General features: G+C 38.7%; 1 protein-coding gene across 8 annotated transcripts in view; it reads left to right on the forward strand.

Annotated features, from left to right (window-relative positions):
• The window catches only part of USP22 (ubiquitin specific peptidase 22), a 98,190-nt gene that overhangs the window by 45,303 nt on the left and 36,968 nt on the right, over positions 1 to 15,919 (forward strand). For all 8 annotated transcript variants that reach the window (XM_072982696.2, XM_072982697.2, XM_072982699.2 and 5 more), the window contains one exon: positions 364 to 465. In XM_072982696.2, coding sequence (XP_072838797.1) covers positions 364 to 465 — 102 coding nt within the window. The remainder of the gene's footprint in view (positions 1 to 363; positions 466 to 15,919) is intronic.

Raw genomic sequence — 15,919 nt, forward strand, 5'->3', positions numbered from 1 at the left:
GAATGGTGGATGCTTGAAACAAATCCCTGCATGAAGGGCAACCTGCTGTTGTGCTTTTTATTGAAGGATTTCCCCCCCATCCCATTGTTGAATGTGGACAGAAGAGGGAGAACTGTTACTTGGAAACAGATAGGATTTCTATACAAATAGCGGCTTTTATGTTTAGCACATGTTTATGGAAACGTATTGTGAAGGTCAGTTGCTGTCTTTCTGACCTGGAGAGAAAAGCAGAGCAATTGCTGGGGTGATATGCAAAGGAAATCCAACTTAATGGACAGTGCAGTTTACATTACAAAGTCTCCTCCAATCTCTTCAGGAAGCAGCCCCCTGAAATACATATGTATATTTCTTTTTATTATGCAGGTATTGGAGAGAAGTATTCAACATGGGAGCCAACCAAACGTGAACTAGAGCTGCTTCGACACAACCCCAAGCGGAGAAAAATAACTACAAACTGTACTATAGGTAAGAGAGGATCAGCGTTTTCCATACCGTTCCACGATAGTCTGTAGTATCTGCAATTCATGATGATTGTACGTTCTTTTATTTTTGCTTGTTCTGTGTGACTGCACATTGATTTCAATCAACTATTGAAGGCAGTGATTTTCCTGCTGAAGTCTTCAAAGGAAGAGACTTGGGTGCTGCTTATACTGTATATTCATTGTAGGGAACAAAATATTACTATTGCCACTAATGTCTGGAAATACAGTGACCCAGTGATAAAAAGTCCAAAGCACAAAGGGTCTTGTCTATCCTGTTTCACCATCAATATACATGGCAACTTGTGCCAGGACTGATTGCGTGACCGAGTTGGAGCATTCATTTCAGGACTGCAATTTGTTTGCAAAGATGGAACAAGCACATGGCATCATTTTTCTTCAGCTTTTGATTTACTCTTCAAGATAAACCCTTGGGACTTTCTTCTTTTTTCATAGATCGTGTCATTTGGCAGCTCACGCTTTTATTTATTTGTGTGTTCTAAAGGAGAACTAATTTGAAATGCAGGTGTGTTCAGGAAAAGAGGATTTGCAACCAGTGTTATTTCTAGACCTTTTTAGGTGATGGATAATCTACCTGTCACTCACTTGAGCTCTATGTAGAAAAGGCCATAACTGTAGAAAGCAGGGTTGTGGAGTTTTTTTGGCTTTACAAATGATGTTGGGCTCCTTTCTGAAAGCCTTAGCTGACATAGCCAGTGGTGTGGGAATTGCAGTCTAAAAATATTTGGAGGGCCACAGTTGTCCACCATGATGTGAAACTTCCACACGCTGGGGTATTAGTGTGTCTTATTTTGGGACCAACTGGTACATGCATATATGGCAGTGTCTGAATAGAATAGAATTAAACAAAATTTCCTAATTTGAAAGATACGAGTCTCGGATTTATGGCTGGGTACTCTAAACAATTTTTGGCACCCTCCCATAATGCTGATGCTGGCAAGGGTTTGTAGGATTTGTAATCCAAAATATCTGGAGAATCTAATGTAGAGACTTTCAGCACACACAGGATCTGGATCAAAGACTCTAATATTTTTCAGTACTTGTAGGTTCAATATACATCCACAATATCAGTTTTGTAATTAAAGCAAGATAGCATTTAATGGTTAATGCTGTCAATATTGCATTACAGCATGCATTAATGGGAGACTAATTATAAGTAAAAAAATGGTTTCATGACACATGGGTTGGCAGATTAGAGAAATAAATGTAAAGCAGTACCAGTAATAAAAAGAACTGAATTTTCATTATGACAATCTTGCTATAGCTGTGCCCTTGATGCAAAATGACATAAGGTGTAGCATTGTGTTAGCGGGAACATCTGCCAATATTGTAAGGTGTTTATTAGAATTCTTTTTCAATAATACTGGCTTGTTTTTTTGTTTTTTTTTAAATGTCCAATTTTAAAAAATAACACTTCAGCTGAGTAATTTCCAGACTGCTTTTTGTCCAAACATCCTATCTGTGTGTATAGGTGTGCATACGAAATTCCAGGATGGGATGGGCTCTTACAGGACTTGGTACGTTCCTTTGTTCTCAGCCAGTACCTGTTTAAGTTCAGTGTCTTTGCCAGTGTCTGGCCCAACATGGATTTACATTGGATGTGTGGGTTGACTGAGCTTTAAAACTGGGTAATGTGCTTTGGAAAGAATGGGTCTTGGAAAGAATTGCTATTATCTTAACATTTGACAGTGTATGTGGCTTTATTTTTCCTTTAGTTTATTTATCTGCACAACAGATTATTAGTGTTGGGTCAGGGTGAGAAGCCAGGAAGAACAAAAACTTTTTCACACAATCCTGAGCACAAAATCAGAGAGACACAATCACTTGGCTATTATTTTAATGCAGATTGGTCTGCAAGTTCCTTTCTGTTCTGTAGCAGCTACCCCCCTCCCCCACCTCTCTCTCTCTCTCAATGTTTCAGGTGCATACTTTCTCATGACTTTGAGCTCTTTTCATTCATATGATGTTTCTAAGTATATTGCACTGCTTATTCTTCTGCCATATTTTGTTATTCCTCCTACATATTTCTTATTCTTCGGATATGAAATAACCTGTTTTAAGTCAGTAATTTTGGTGCTGTTATGGATTGTCCTCTGTCTTTCCGTTTTTTTTTAAAAATTCAATATATAACCAATTCTTGTTACTTTTAGTTTCTTTAATCCCTAAATGGCACCCTTCCATCTTCTGCTACGCAAACTATGCATATGCATAATGCTTTAACTGTTGTATGTTTAATCTGTTCTTCTTTGTAATCTTCTTCTTTTCCATCTTCAACATTTTTTTTAAGCTTTGTTTTTTTCCTTCAGTTGTCCATTCTACCTCTCACTGGAACCATATTCTGCTTTCTCGCTATCTCCTCCTCCTCTCCTCTCCCTTTCTTGGAATGTAAACAGGCATAAACAGTCATTCTTGTTCATCGTTAATTTTACTTCATTCTGATGGTTCATTGTTGCTTCTCCAGTCTAAGATTCCTTCATTTGATTCCTGAGAAAAGAAACTGGGTGGGAGCAAAAACAGAGAAGGGTGGGAATTGTTCTTTCTAAACTTAGGTGGACTTATTTGTGACTTGTATTGTTAAGCTCTCTTGCTGGAGATTCTACTTACTCCCTCCTTCCAAAGCAAAAAAGGGAAGAAGCTGGAATCCTTTTTCGTCTTACATTGCTTGTTACTGCTCTGTATAATTTGATTGTGGACAGGATCTGCCTCTCTTAACTCTTTGTATAGCACTTGGTTGTTGGTGCTGTATTAATCCTTTACATCTATATGTGAATATAAAATCAAGGTATCTATCAAAGTCATAATTGTCATTGCCAATATACTGTTAAAACACTATTGTGTGCAACTGTAGTGACACAACTGGCTTGCCATGTCATGTAAGGATACACCACCCAAGGTTATCAGAAGGAACCTCTTTTCCAGTTCCGGCTGAAGACGCAAGAGGCACTCCAAACAAAGTTAGTGCTCATGAGTCTTGCTCTGGAACTTGAGTGCATAAATAACATAAAAATGTACTTTGGGTCTGTGCATCTGCAGTGCTACTTTCAGGAAGTAAATTGAGAAGGCAGAATGGGAAATGAGTGATGAAGAAGAATCTCTGCAACTCTTTAACAGTACTTCAAGGCTAGCGGAGGGGATGGCATATATTGGTGACATGTGGTGTCATGGCTGTGCCCTGAAAACAACAGAAAATAAATGGAGACAATTTGACAAGTTGCTGTTATACTTGGGGGCTTTTAATTCCATCTTATATATACTGATGTCATCAGGGCAATCCAGCCACGGGTCAATCAGCTAGATGAAAACTGGAAAACAATTTTGTATTTGTAAGTTGATACAAAAAATCAGACAGTTTTTGCATTTTTGTTTTTTGTTTTTGTCCTTAAAGGAATCTAGTGTCTTCCAGAATAGACTTCAGATACTATTAATGTTCCTTTTAGCACAGTATTTGGGTGTTGGGTGGTGGCGGTTGCTGAGAAGTCCTGAATGGAGAAATGGCTGATCTTTCTACTTATTTTGGGTATGCCTTTAATAAGTTTTCTACTGAGCCTATATATGAACATTTAAAGGGGACTCACAATCAAAATGCTCAGGATACTTAGTGGTTTGCAGCTACGTCTGACAGAGAAGGAGTGAGATTTGTTCCACCAAAGTATTTTAGGCTCTTCATTAGAGAAGGAGAGGGGAAAACATCCACATTGTGCTTCAGCCACAACATTTGGTCCTACAAACAGGGAAAAAGATATATTTGCTTCTAGTTCTTCCTCACTGTAGTGGTTTTTCCGCTGAGACTGATTCTAAAGCTGAAAAGAGATCCTGCCGTATTGATATGCCTACTTTTTTTTAATTTGCTGTTGGTTATTAAGATATCAAGACTTGTTTGCATAAGATATTAAAAGATCAGTTTAATTTTCTTTCGTTGCAGATGATTAAATAGAAATGCTCCACCACACCTCATCAAAAATCCATAGTTTCTAGCTACTGTTTCTAGGTTACCAGAAAGGCCTATGAAATTCTAGGTTACCAGCAGAAATGCCTGTGAAATTCCACAGATAGAGACCAATTTCGGATACAGGTTTGGTTTGAAGGAGAGAGTGTTGTCCTCTTATCACAGCACAACTACTCGTCAGTCGTCATCCTCTTCTTGTGCTGGTATACAGTGCTGCTTATGCTCTTCCTCACTGGAAATGAAGAATATTTAAGACAGTGTTGATGCTTAGAATATTTGTGTTCTTCTCTTGTACCATTTGTATCATTTGTGGAGATGGAGAAGGGAGTGGTCCCCATAATGCCCCCAGCCAGGCATTATTTGTCCTCTTGATCCAGCTTTAAAAAATACACAAGAATAATCTGTGAATTTGCATTCTCTGTTCATGCCTTACTGGTTTATTTGGGGAAACATTGTGTTGGTAAACTACTTTTGTGACATATCATTTAGTTAAACCCGGAATAATTGTTTGTAACATTAAAGCTAAACAAAAACATTATTGTTGTGTGCACAAGTATAGAAATTGTGTCATTCTGCTTTACATACTGTTCTTCTACATGTCTAATCTTAGGATATTACACCTCTCTCCATACTGGATGATGGTGATGATATTTACATTGTTACTGTGGTATCTCTTACATGGTTGGACTGATTGCTCTGAACTATTTTGAGAAAGAACAAATGAATTGGCAGGCACATGTCATAACTGTACTACTTGAGAGTGTTGGTTATGTGGGTGATATGTTGAATTTTTCTTCTCCTTCCCACAAAAAAGTCTCTGGACTTAAGAGAAGTAGATAATTAGGGAGAATGACGTTTGGCAGGGGAAGGGAGTATCCACGGAATCAGATACTTAATGAAATGAGGTGTTCCTTTCTACTCACTGGAAAAAGAAAAAAAATGTGTTTCTGTGTCAGTTAAGTGGAAGGTGATGATGATGGACCAAAATACAAACACAAAAATCTAACTCTGTGTAGCTGCTGATGTCAGTGACTGACCAGGAAAGAGATCAGTGCAAAAAGTACTATCTGAAAGGTTTACAATTGTTAAAACATACAATTTAATAAAAATTAAGACATTAAGAAATAAAAACAAATGGCACCAAGAACAGTTACCTAAATAATGGCGGAACGGGGAGCGAAAGGTCAAAATCAAACAGGGTTGGTGTGGAAGGCCACTGTTTAGACAGTGATGATGTGATCAATCTATGATGTTACCCTTCAATTTAATTTAGTTTAAAGTTTCTTCTTCCCCATTTCAGATTCTGAGGCTCCCTAAGGATCCATTTTGACCCAAGGGGGCTTTTGGGAGCCTCACATTTGGGGGGGGGTTGGGGCTTTAATATTGGAAAATCACCGTCAGGACCGCCAGCAGCAGTCCTGATCCCAGTGATGATTTTCCAGTATTAAAGGCTCCACCTCTCATCCTGAGGCTTCCAGAGACTTTCCCAGATAAAAAAGGATCCCTTGGGAATCTCGGAACCTGAAGGAGTGATAAAAAGCTTTAAACTAAACTAAATTAAATTAAAGAGTAACTTAATGGACTGATGACAACATCATCATTTACCTCCGCTCAGTGAGATTTCAGCCATTAATCCTATGTATGCAGTGATAAAAGTGCAGGTTCCATGCTAGGCGTCATGAGGGAAGGGACTGAAAAATACATCTGCCGGTATTGTGATACTTTTATCTAAATGTACAATTGTGATCACACTAGCGATGCTGTGTACGATTCTGATCACCAGATAAGAGAACTGGTATCGAAGAGCTACAGAATATGCAGAAGGAATAAGTTAAAAATTTCAGCTGCCTGAACAATGTTTAGGGTGTTTTAGTCTAGAAATAAGACGAATAAGCTGGGATTGGAGTTTATAAAAGTAGACAAGATGGAAGGAAGGAAGAGCAAGAGGAATTTTTGGGATTGGCCAAGGATGCAGAAAGTGGAGGAGTTTTGTAGCAAGGAAAGGAAAAACATCACACAGCAGTGCATAGGTAACTTTTTCATTTTAATGCCTCAAGATATGTGATCCAAATCAAGATTGGACTGATTTTATGGAGAATAAGACATGCAGTAGCAACTTGTCACACCGTGCTCTTCTTTCAGGTTCAGCAGCTACTTGTCTCTGAAATCCACTTACTGAGGAACAACTGCAGAGAACAGCTTTTTCTGTCCGGTCGTTCTTGTGGCCAAGGGAGTGCTGGATTGGACAAGACTTTTGTCCTGCTGGGCTGTTACAAGTATGGGCAGAAAATAGGTGTATATGGGCTCCTGAACATTTGGGGGGCACTTTTCTTGCCTGCTTGTATCTGGAGCCTGCCGTTTTTCCGTGATAGTCAAAAGTTTGTGGTGAAAGAGCCATGCAGTTTTCCTTGTTTTGCCTTTGTTTACATTATTATAGGGGAAATGTTGTGTATTAAATCAGGTTTTCTGCATTCGGAGTGAATGAACTTCACTTTTGGGAATGAGTGTTTGACCATAGAGTGCAGTAACAAAATATGGCAAGCTTGTTTAGAAACTCTGAAACTGATTCTGCCAGTTTGACTGTGAATAATTCCTGGCATCTAGTTCAAGACCAAATTATTCTGTTGTGGCATATTAGACAGACTAATAGCATACTTAGGATGAGAACAGCAATAATATTTTGACTGGGTCGTTTCTGAATGTTTTCTGAAGTAAATAGAATTTATTTTATTTATTAGTTTAAATTTTTTTAAAGTGAGACAAATGAAGATTTGGGAGATTTCCAGTAGTTAGTGATATAAGTGAGAACAAGGCAGCCTCACTCAACATCTTTCTGGTTTTTCTGCAGTTTATATTTTGGTATCATCTCTCTCCCTCCTCTTCCTCACTTCCTCCCAGCCTCATAAGATCAGTACTCCTGAACAGACTGAGGTATTAGCTAGGGATCAGCTTGCCTCTGATTAGCATATGAAGTGACTTTGTGGCTGAAGACTCCACTGCATTAACAATAGGCAGCATTAGGTTCCCAAAGCACATGGGTAATTAGCTACAGCCACCTGGGATTCCCATTTGCAGTGTTGCTTCAGTCTTTCCCCTCTCTCCCCACAAGGCAATGGGAGAATCTCTTTTAAAAAGAGGGAGAGGGGAAAAGAGAGTGAAAATCCTTTTCAGTTAAAGAAAGAAAAAGAAAAAGTGGTGGGGGAAGTGCTACAGACAATGGCAACACAACAGTGGCAGGTGGCTTTTGCAGCTGTGTGACACTCGGCAGCATGACCTGGGAGAGAAGCATGAGCAGAATAAATATTGCAATAGTTTTTCAGTGTAAAGGTGGTGTGCGGAGGGAGCGTGTGCAGAACACTTGCCTGGAAATTACTTCTAGTTCTCTAGGCAGCCACCAGAAACGTTGCTTGATCCTCCAGCATTGCATAAACTATGCATGAGCTTCTGTGCACAAGGGCCTAACTAAAGATGATGGGGAGATGTTGAAGGCTGCATGAATAGTTTAAGGCCTACTTTTTAAAGCAGTGAATGTGCTGCTTTGAGGCAGGGATGTCTGCTCAGTTGGTATTTTTGTAACTAGCTCAGATGATAAACTACAGCAGGGAACTGTTAGTTCTAGTTTGAATTTAATGGAGGGGCATGAGGCTAGGTCTTAGCACTCAGTTGAAATGTAGCAGTCTCGAAAAGCTTTGCCCAAACCAGATTTCTGTTCTTCGGCGCTCTCTTTTAATAAACAGGGCGAGTTTGAGATGGCATCAACTATTGCATTAATATTTTTCAAAATTCTACAATATAGCTTCTCACTTAGTTGAAAAATGAATGTGTAGCACTCTCATCTAATTAAACCTTTACCAACTATTCGTCCTTCTTTCAGTTTACTAAATCATTATTGCAGTGTTTATTTCTTAAAAATATTTTTCTATATGCAAATGATGCCAAAGGAATTTCCCTCTGCTTAATTGCATTCTAATTCATTTTTTCCTGAAAACAAATTGAACCCTTTGCATAAGAGATTCTGAACAATATTGGCAAAATTGCTCCCTCATAGAGAAAATGTGATTGTGTCAGCTTAGCATTCACTTCTTAAACACTCTGGTGGATTATACCAATATATACTTGAATCTAAGTCCTCATTCTTGGCAGTTGACCACAGTTGCTTTCTAAACTTTAAAAATGAAGAATCTGGGCCATAGTTAACACGTGGTTTTATACATTTACTTACCACTGTCTTCATTTTCCTTAATGCTTGGGCCTTTTGCTTGTCATCTTTAATTAAAACAGTAATAATGAGATAATTTGAAATCTTGATGTGTATCTTTTCCTCCCCCATCCCCCCAAAAAGGCAAGTGTATATACGTCCAGAAAGCTTTTCTGAAAGCAGACTGCAGCGGGAGGTTCAATTGTATCAGCCATCTGTGAGAGAAGAATCACACAGCTGCTTCAAAGTTCTAAGAGGTTTGTTGCTTCTAGAAATCTGTGGACGATGTTAAATTTTAGTCAAATCAAAGCTCCCAGATTTGCTGCCTAATGGGATGTGTCTAATCTGGTGATTTGGATGCAGTTCACTTAGGTTCTGTGTTTCTAATGACGTTCATATGTCTGTGGTGATCATGCGCCTTGGTGATGCTACTTACAGATTCCTGTTTAGGGGAGTGGATGATAAATTATAAGTTGGGCAGTAAACTGTTATCTTTAGGGAGTGTGGAGCATGGATACCATATTAATTATCAGGATTTGTTGTCTTCTAAATTATCACCCCCCCTTCCTGTGCAATATTCCCTATATTATGACATTCCATAAAAAACAGAATGTATAATGGTATTATTTATCTTTGTTGGTACATTCATTCTTGGCTTCTTGTTTTCATACCTACTTTGCAAGTTTGTTTTATCAGATTCTGTTTAGGAATACAAAATGCGCTCAAAACATTTGTTGTTTATATCTGAGTCAGCAGAGTTGCACTTTGAAAGCATGACCTTTGTGGAAATCTTTAATTTATTTCTTTTTAAATAGAGCACATAATAAATAAGTCTGATTTTATTTAATTTTATTTATTGTTTTTGCAGTTTGCCTTTTTTATCTTTTTCATTTTATACTGCATGAACAGCTTTGGCTTTATCCCCCATTAGCATTGGTTGTCAACATTTCTGCAAGTTGAACACGTTAAACATAACATCAGCAACAGCAGAGGTCTTCTTTGAAAAGTGACATTTCAGCTTTCTCCCTCCTGCCCTACAGCCCCCAGAGGCTTCCTAATGATGAAAGGCCCAAGCACAGGAGCCTTGGCACCCTTGGAGGAGAAATCAGGAATGTTTAATTTCTGAAAAATTGTTGCTGATATTATCTGCTTTTCTCTGCATAATTTACAGCAACAAGATTTCATTCAGTAAATTTTCTCCTTGATAGGTTAGGTTAATGCTGTATTGCTTTGCATATCTGTAGGTTTTCTATACAGCATGGTTAAGTGTCTTGATCCAAGTCTGTCTTAATACTGTACTTTAACAAAATTAAACCTCTCAGGAGTTGTTGTCTCAGGTAACTTAAAGGAATCAAGTTGATTAAGGCTTGTTGGCTTCTTTCCTTTTTGGGTGGCTATTTGGAGTCAGTGAAATCTTGTCCTTCAGACCAGTGAAGGGCCAACAGACTTGATTTATGTACATACATTTTGTGGAGCATAAAATTACGCACATCAGATTCAGTGAAGTCAAAAATTTCATCCTGCAGGCAATTTTGCTTTGGCTGAAAGTCTTGAAGACTGGATGAGATCTAAACTTCAAAGTTGTTTGTGGAAAAGTCTGATTAACTCAATCACAGCAGCACTTACCCATTACTCTTTGTTGGAAAACTCTTATGCGTATACTTCAGACAGAAGACTGCTCAGTCATGAAACCACTAGCAGTAAACTTGAGCATTTGAAAATAAGAAGTAGTTTGGGATTTTATAATAATATAATAACTGAATCAGCAGTCTATTCTATTTTCTTCCTGGGGATGTACTTTTTGAAGCCCTTAGCTGTCCGTGCTCTTTTTTAAAAATGCATTAATACATGACTGCTAGCCTGGCTAAATTTTCCCTAGAGCTTGGATCAGAGTAAGTCCCACCAGGGATCTTGGAGGCCTTACATGTAGTGGGGATGTTCACTCATGCATTGTGGAAACTGCTGGGAAGCTTTCTAAAACATATTTCTAAACTAAGTCAGTGCTAAAAGAATCTCAGCAGTTCCATATGGCCAAGACTTCCAAAGCCAACTTTTTTGAGGAGGATATTTTTTACTGAACTGGTAAAAGTGCTTTGTGATCTATCTATGAGTCATGAAATGCTGTGTGTGTCTTCAATTATCTGTGCATCGAAGACAAGATTAACTGTGTACCACACCAGCTTTTTAATATGCTCTTTAGTGAGTCACTAGTGAAGTGTTCGTGGGTGGAAATGCACATTTGAAAGAAGGGATCATTTGGCATCTTGAAATCTGGTTAAAAGATGTCAGCCCTCAGCAGTTCATGTGTGCTTGTGGTTCCCCTTGCCCAAGGATTTAGAGCACTTTTGAAATATGTTCATTTTTGGAATAATTGCATATCCATCTCATCTCCACCATTCTATACGTTTGCTGGTGTATCTGGCACAGTATTTGGTGCAGTCATTTTCAGGTATTCAGATTAGCTGTGTGCGTACATGACCAGACTACGGCTCATGCACATAACTAAATGACTACCTGCAAATTGTTCTGTTAGCTTTCCACAGTGTGCAAGATTCCCTTAGTATGTCATGTCTTCACTCTGCTGCAAACCATGACAGGAGAGGTTGCTGTGATAGTGTGGCAGAAAATGCCAGATTTTGTGACACAAGTAGAATGCATCTTATATAACGCATGCCGTAGAGGGTGATTTGCAAAAAAGCCTTCCTGCAGCTGTTGGTTTGTGCATATTAGCCTTTCTGCGACTGACTCTAAAGAAGGTAGATGTTTGTTGCAGGCAGCCTTTCAAACAAGAGAGGAAATTTAAGAAGTTGAACGTGAAGGCATGAGCCCCACATTTCTGAGGTTCTGGTGTTTGCCCAGAGTTCTTGCAAGCCACTAAATCACAACAAAGATCTGTAAACCCTGCCTTCACCTTGAAGTGGTGGTGTCACTGCCAGTATAACTGGCTCATTTCCCCCGGGGTCCTGCAGCTGGGTCCCTTCATTGGGTTATGAGGTAACAGAAGTTGTCAACTAGGCTAACCTTTCCACATTTGGTCACATGCCTCAGATGCTGTCTGAATAGTTTACAATAGCAAGACACACCCACTAATAACTTTGTGTAGTTGTATTTCTTTATTTGGAATTTTACGTTACACAAGGTCCAGAGAAGCAGTTTTGTTTTCCATACCTCACTCTACAGTTGAGGTAAGACACACCACTGAGTAGCTATATATTCAGGAGACCAAAATAAGCGATAGTTAGGTTGATACTTTGTGGTCTTTAACCCATATAGCTTATTTGTTTATACACAACCTTATACCCTGCTGTTCTCATACTCTCACATGGAGTGGGAGCCGAACAGTTACAAGAAAATTGCAAGGAAGCAAGATTATGGCAAAAGCAGAAAAATAAAACAAAACAAAAAAAACCAACACATAAATTGTCTGCTTAAATAGCACATTTCTCTCCTTATCTATTTATTTATTTGTTTATTTCATTTGTTCATTCGTTCGCTTATGTGTCACCTTTAGAATTGCAATCCAGGGTAGCCTACAAAAAAAATGAAAACTCAAATTTTAACTTAAATTAAAATGCAAGAACATTGTTAATATTAAGGCAGAATTAGATTCTGTATGTATCAAAATGAGATTAAGATAAAAACAACTTAAAATCATATGATCAAAATATTAATTGTAATTTGCCTTTAAAGAAGAAAAGAAAACCATCATATCAGCTAAAATCTTATGATCTGTGGCTCTTAAATGCTCAAGGGTCTGCCTAAATAAAGAGGTTCTTGTCAGCCACCAGAAGGACAGCAAGGAAGGGACTAACTTAACTTATTCCAGAGCCTGAGAGCAGCCCTGGAGAGAAGGTTCTTTTTAGATTTTCCAAAACATGAGATAATTCCACATGGAGTGGGAGGCAGAGACAGGAAAGAGACATGGTCATACTGTCCATTCCTTTTACACTGTATCTATTACATTTGTATCCCTCCTTTCCACGATAAATACTGCTGAAGATAACATAAGATAAAATATGAAATTATTGTTATATAAAAGCACGTAAAAACATGTCAGAAAAAGGTAAGAATTAACATCCTTCAGTTAAAGCCTCTTACAGCAGTCTAGGCAGGTATGCGTGTGCCTGCCCTCATGCAGTATAGGCCCTGTGTACCCTAAAAACTTGCTCAGAATACCTAGTTTTGGCACCAGATGACTGCAACTGGAGGGAAAGTGGGGAAAGAGATCTGTTCCACTAACACTGGAAAGCGAAATAGATGGCTGGACCTTAGTGTATAAGTTCTACTTTAAATAAGATTTTCTCATGAGTATTTTGGAGGCGAGGTTGCTCTATTTGCAGCTTTGGTTGATATTGTTACCTTGTTTTTAAGGACTACAAACTTAGTTTTTCTGAATGTTAGTCTTCTGTTCCTGGTCCCCAGAGGCCACTTCTTGTACTTTTACTCCTTATGGTCCAGCACAGCTAAGTATCCTAGTCCCATGTGTGGCACACACCAGTATGTTCATGTGAATTAGTGGCAATAGGAGAGAAGCCAAGAAAGAGCTACCAGAGCCAAGGACCTATCCAGAACCAGAAACAGCTTTAAACTGTAGGGAAAAATTCTCACCCATATGGTATCCTCTGTATGATCAGGTTAGAGCATCAGAGAGCAGAAGTCCAAGGCAAGTAATCAGACAGTGTTAATATTAAACTAGATTATACAGTAGTCTGAAAGATTGTTGTATCAGTCATATTTAACTGAGGATAGAAGATAAAGACTGATGGAAGTTTGATGGTGTACTTCTTAAAAACTGGATAGAGAGGGACTAGGAGCAGAATGTGGGATGTCTCAGAACCAAAGACATTTAGAGACTGGCCATAAGCTGAGGAGCAAACATAGTGCCCTACCAATGGTTGCTCAGGCAAACATTTGGAACATTTTACATGACATAAAATTACTGATATCTCTTCATAGGAATTTGGGCATTGCCAGAGTGATAGACCTCTGGAAGAGTATTCTGGTCTCTCTCCCTGTGAATCCAAATGGATCTCTCTGTGCAAACAATTTGGGTTGTGTATTCAGGCCCTTCTGAGGATGAGTCACAGTTACCCAAAAGGGCATAGTCTGTGACAGATGAGCCTATTTGAGTCTCGCTTTCAATGCAATCTACAGCAAGTCAACCCATCCCCTAACAGAAGGGCAAGATCCATAGATATACTTTAGAATCCAACGTTAGCAGGTCTGGGACTTCCTTCTCTTGTGTTTCCAGGATCTGTGATGCCAAAAAACAAACAAATAACAACAGGAGCTCCCAACCTTCCAGAACAGATATTTTGGGGAGCTTAAGAGACTGTAGGAGGAAGGGAGCGTTTGTGGATCTTACCCAGTAGCTTCTGGTTTGTGATTTTACATTTTGGCACAGAGTAGGCTTTAACCCTGTCTTCTTTAAATCTAAAGTTGGGTCTTTCCTTGGGAGATGCAGCAATTTAAAAAATATAAAGCGGTGATGTTGTAACGCTGAACATTGTGTCTATTTAACTCTCCTCAGTACATAGACAAATAAGTTTAAAGATGCAGTTTGTCTTATACAGGCTCTTGGTAGCATTCCTGTTTTTCTCCCAATTTCTGAAACATGATATCTGTTATGAATAGTGGTGAAAATGTATATACAGCATATAGTGGATTAGTTGCTGAAGTGCAGGAAAAGAGTTTGTAGTGTGAACTTAATTTTGTCCGTTTAGTGAGAGTAAATCTCATTTTCTAAAGATACCATCTGCACAAGATTTTCAGTTTGAACCCAGGACTCTTAACCCAAGTCAAATGAAAGCCCTCTTGCCTCTGCACAAGCAGCTCCATTCCAGAATGCCTCCAACTGCTTCATTACTTCATTACATCCTGGTTTTGTTCTGATCTCCCAATATGTGGCCTCTATCTTTTCTGACAATTTTTCCTAATGAATTTGGCGTTTTCCATTGGGGAGTCCATTGGTTATAAAATGGAAGCTTCCATTGAAATTATTTCCTCCCACCCCCCACCCCCCAAAAAAAGATACAGGTGTTTCATATTAGGACTCTTGAAGATGGATATGTTTATATTAGACAGTTTCATTTTAGAAAATAATTATACAAGTCATTTCATGAGAAATAGATGGAAGGCTGGTTCCGATGATAATAATGATGCGTAGAGACTGCATGTAGCAGGGAATCAAAATCACGCCATGCATCTCAAAGTTGACTCAGCCTTCCATCTTTCCATGGTCAGTAAATTGAGTACCCAGCTCACTGGGGTAGAGGCAATGTGTAACCTGCCTAATCAACTTATAAACCACCCAAAGAGAGCTTTAAGCACTATAGGGCAGTATATAAGCAGCACACTTGGATTTTTGGGTTTCTTTAGAGTTTTTCCATCGGTTTCAGTGACTCTTCAGCAGTGTGAAGTTCTTTGCTTTGGCTATAATTGCATTAGAGCACTTTCCGGACATGAATATCCTCCACCTCTACCACAAATACAGTATCATGTAGTGCATTTAAGTGCATTACTGCATTGGAATGCACGTAGATAAAACACTCTTAAGGGCCTTTTTTTCAGTGGCAGGCAGAAGATCTCCATGAATTGGGTAGTGTTCCATGCTTTCTTACAATCCCATTTATTGGAGTTTTTGCATGTTATTTAATTAAACTAGACCATACACATTTTTGCAAACCTGCATTTCCCTGACTAGCTGGGCTATCCTCCCAGCTTTGGTATGATTCAGTTAATGCAAAATTGTGTACATGTATCTTCAGTAGTGTTACATGTTAAACTTGCCTATGCACATAAAACTCTGTAAATGAAATTCCTCGACTCAAAATGGTTTGGAAATGCCTGCTTTACAGCAGCATCCACTTGCCTTTTGTATCACTGTTTGCTGCTTAATGCTTCCTGAGAGTTTTCAGTGTTAAACCATTTATGTGTTAGATACAGAATAGTCTGTCTTCCTATGGAAATCTTGGCTATCAGTGCAGCTGCATGTGTCCCAAAGTAGTATTCTAAAAAGAGTGTATTCTTTGTGTACTGAATTTCAAACCTGCAAGTCATAGACCTCCTATTACCGTTTGTGGCAAATGGGTAAAGAGTTGCAGAATAAGACTCTTGCTTGGAGTTCCTTGTGCATTTCATGAGTTCTTAGTGAAGCCTCTACAATGATCAGTGTTTTCAGTGCAACTTGAAGTACACTTAATCATCACATAAGTATCCCCTCCCTCAATAAGTGTTTGGTTCTTGCATGTTGTCAAAGGAAAGGACTGGATTACC

Source organism: Pogona vitticeps, chromosome 13 (genome assembly GCF_051106095.1).
Source record: "Pogona vitticeps strain Pit_001003342236 chromosome 13, PviZW2.1, whole genome shotgun sequence".
Classification (NCBI taxonomy): domain Eukaryota; kingdom Metazoa; phylum Chordata; class Lepidosauria; order Squamata; family Agamidae; genus Pogona; species Pogona vitticeps.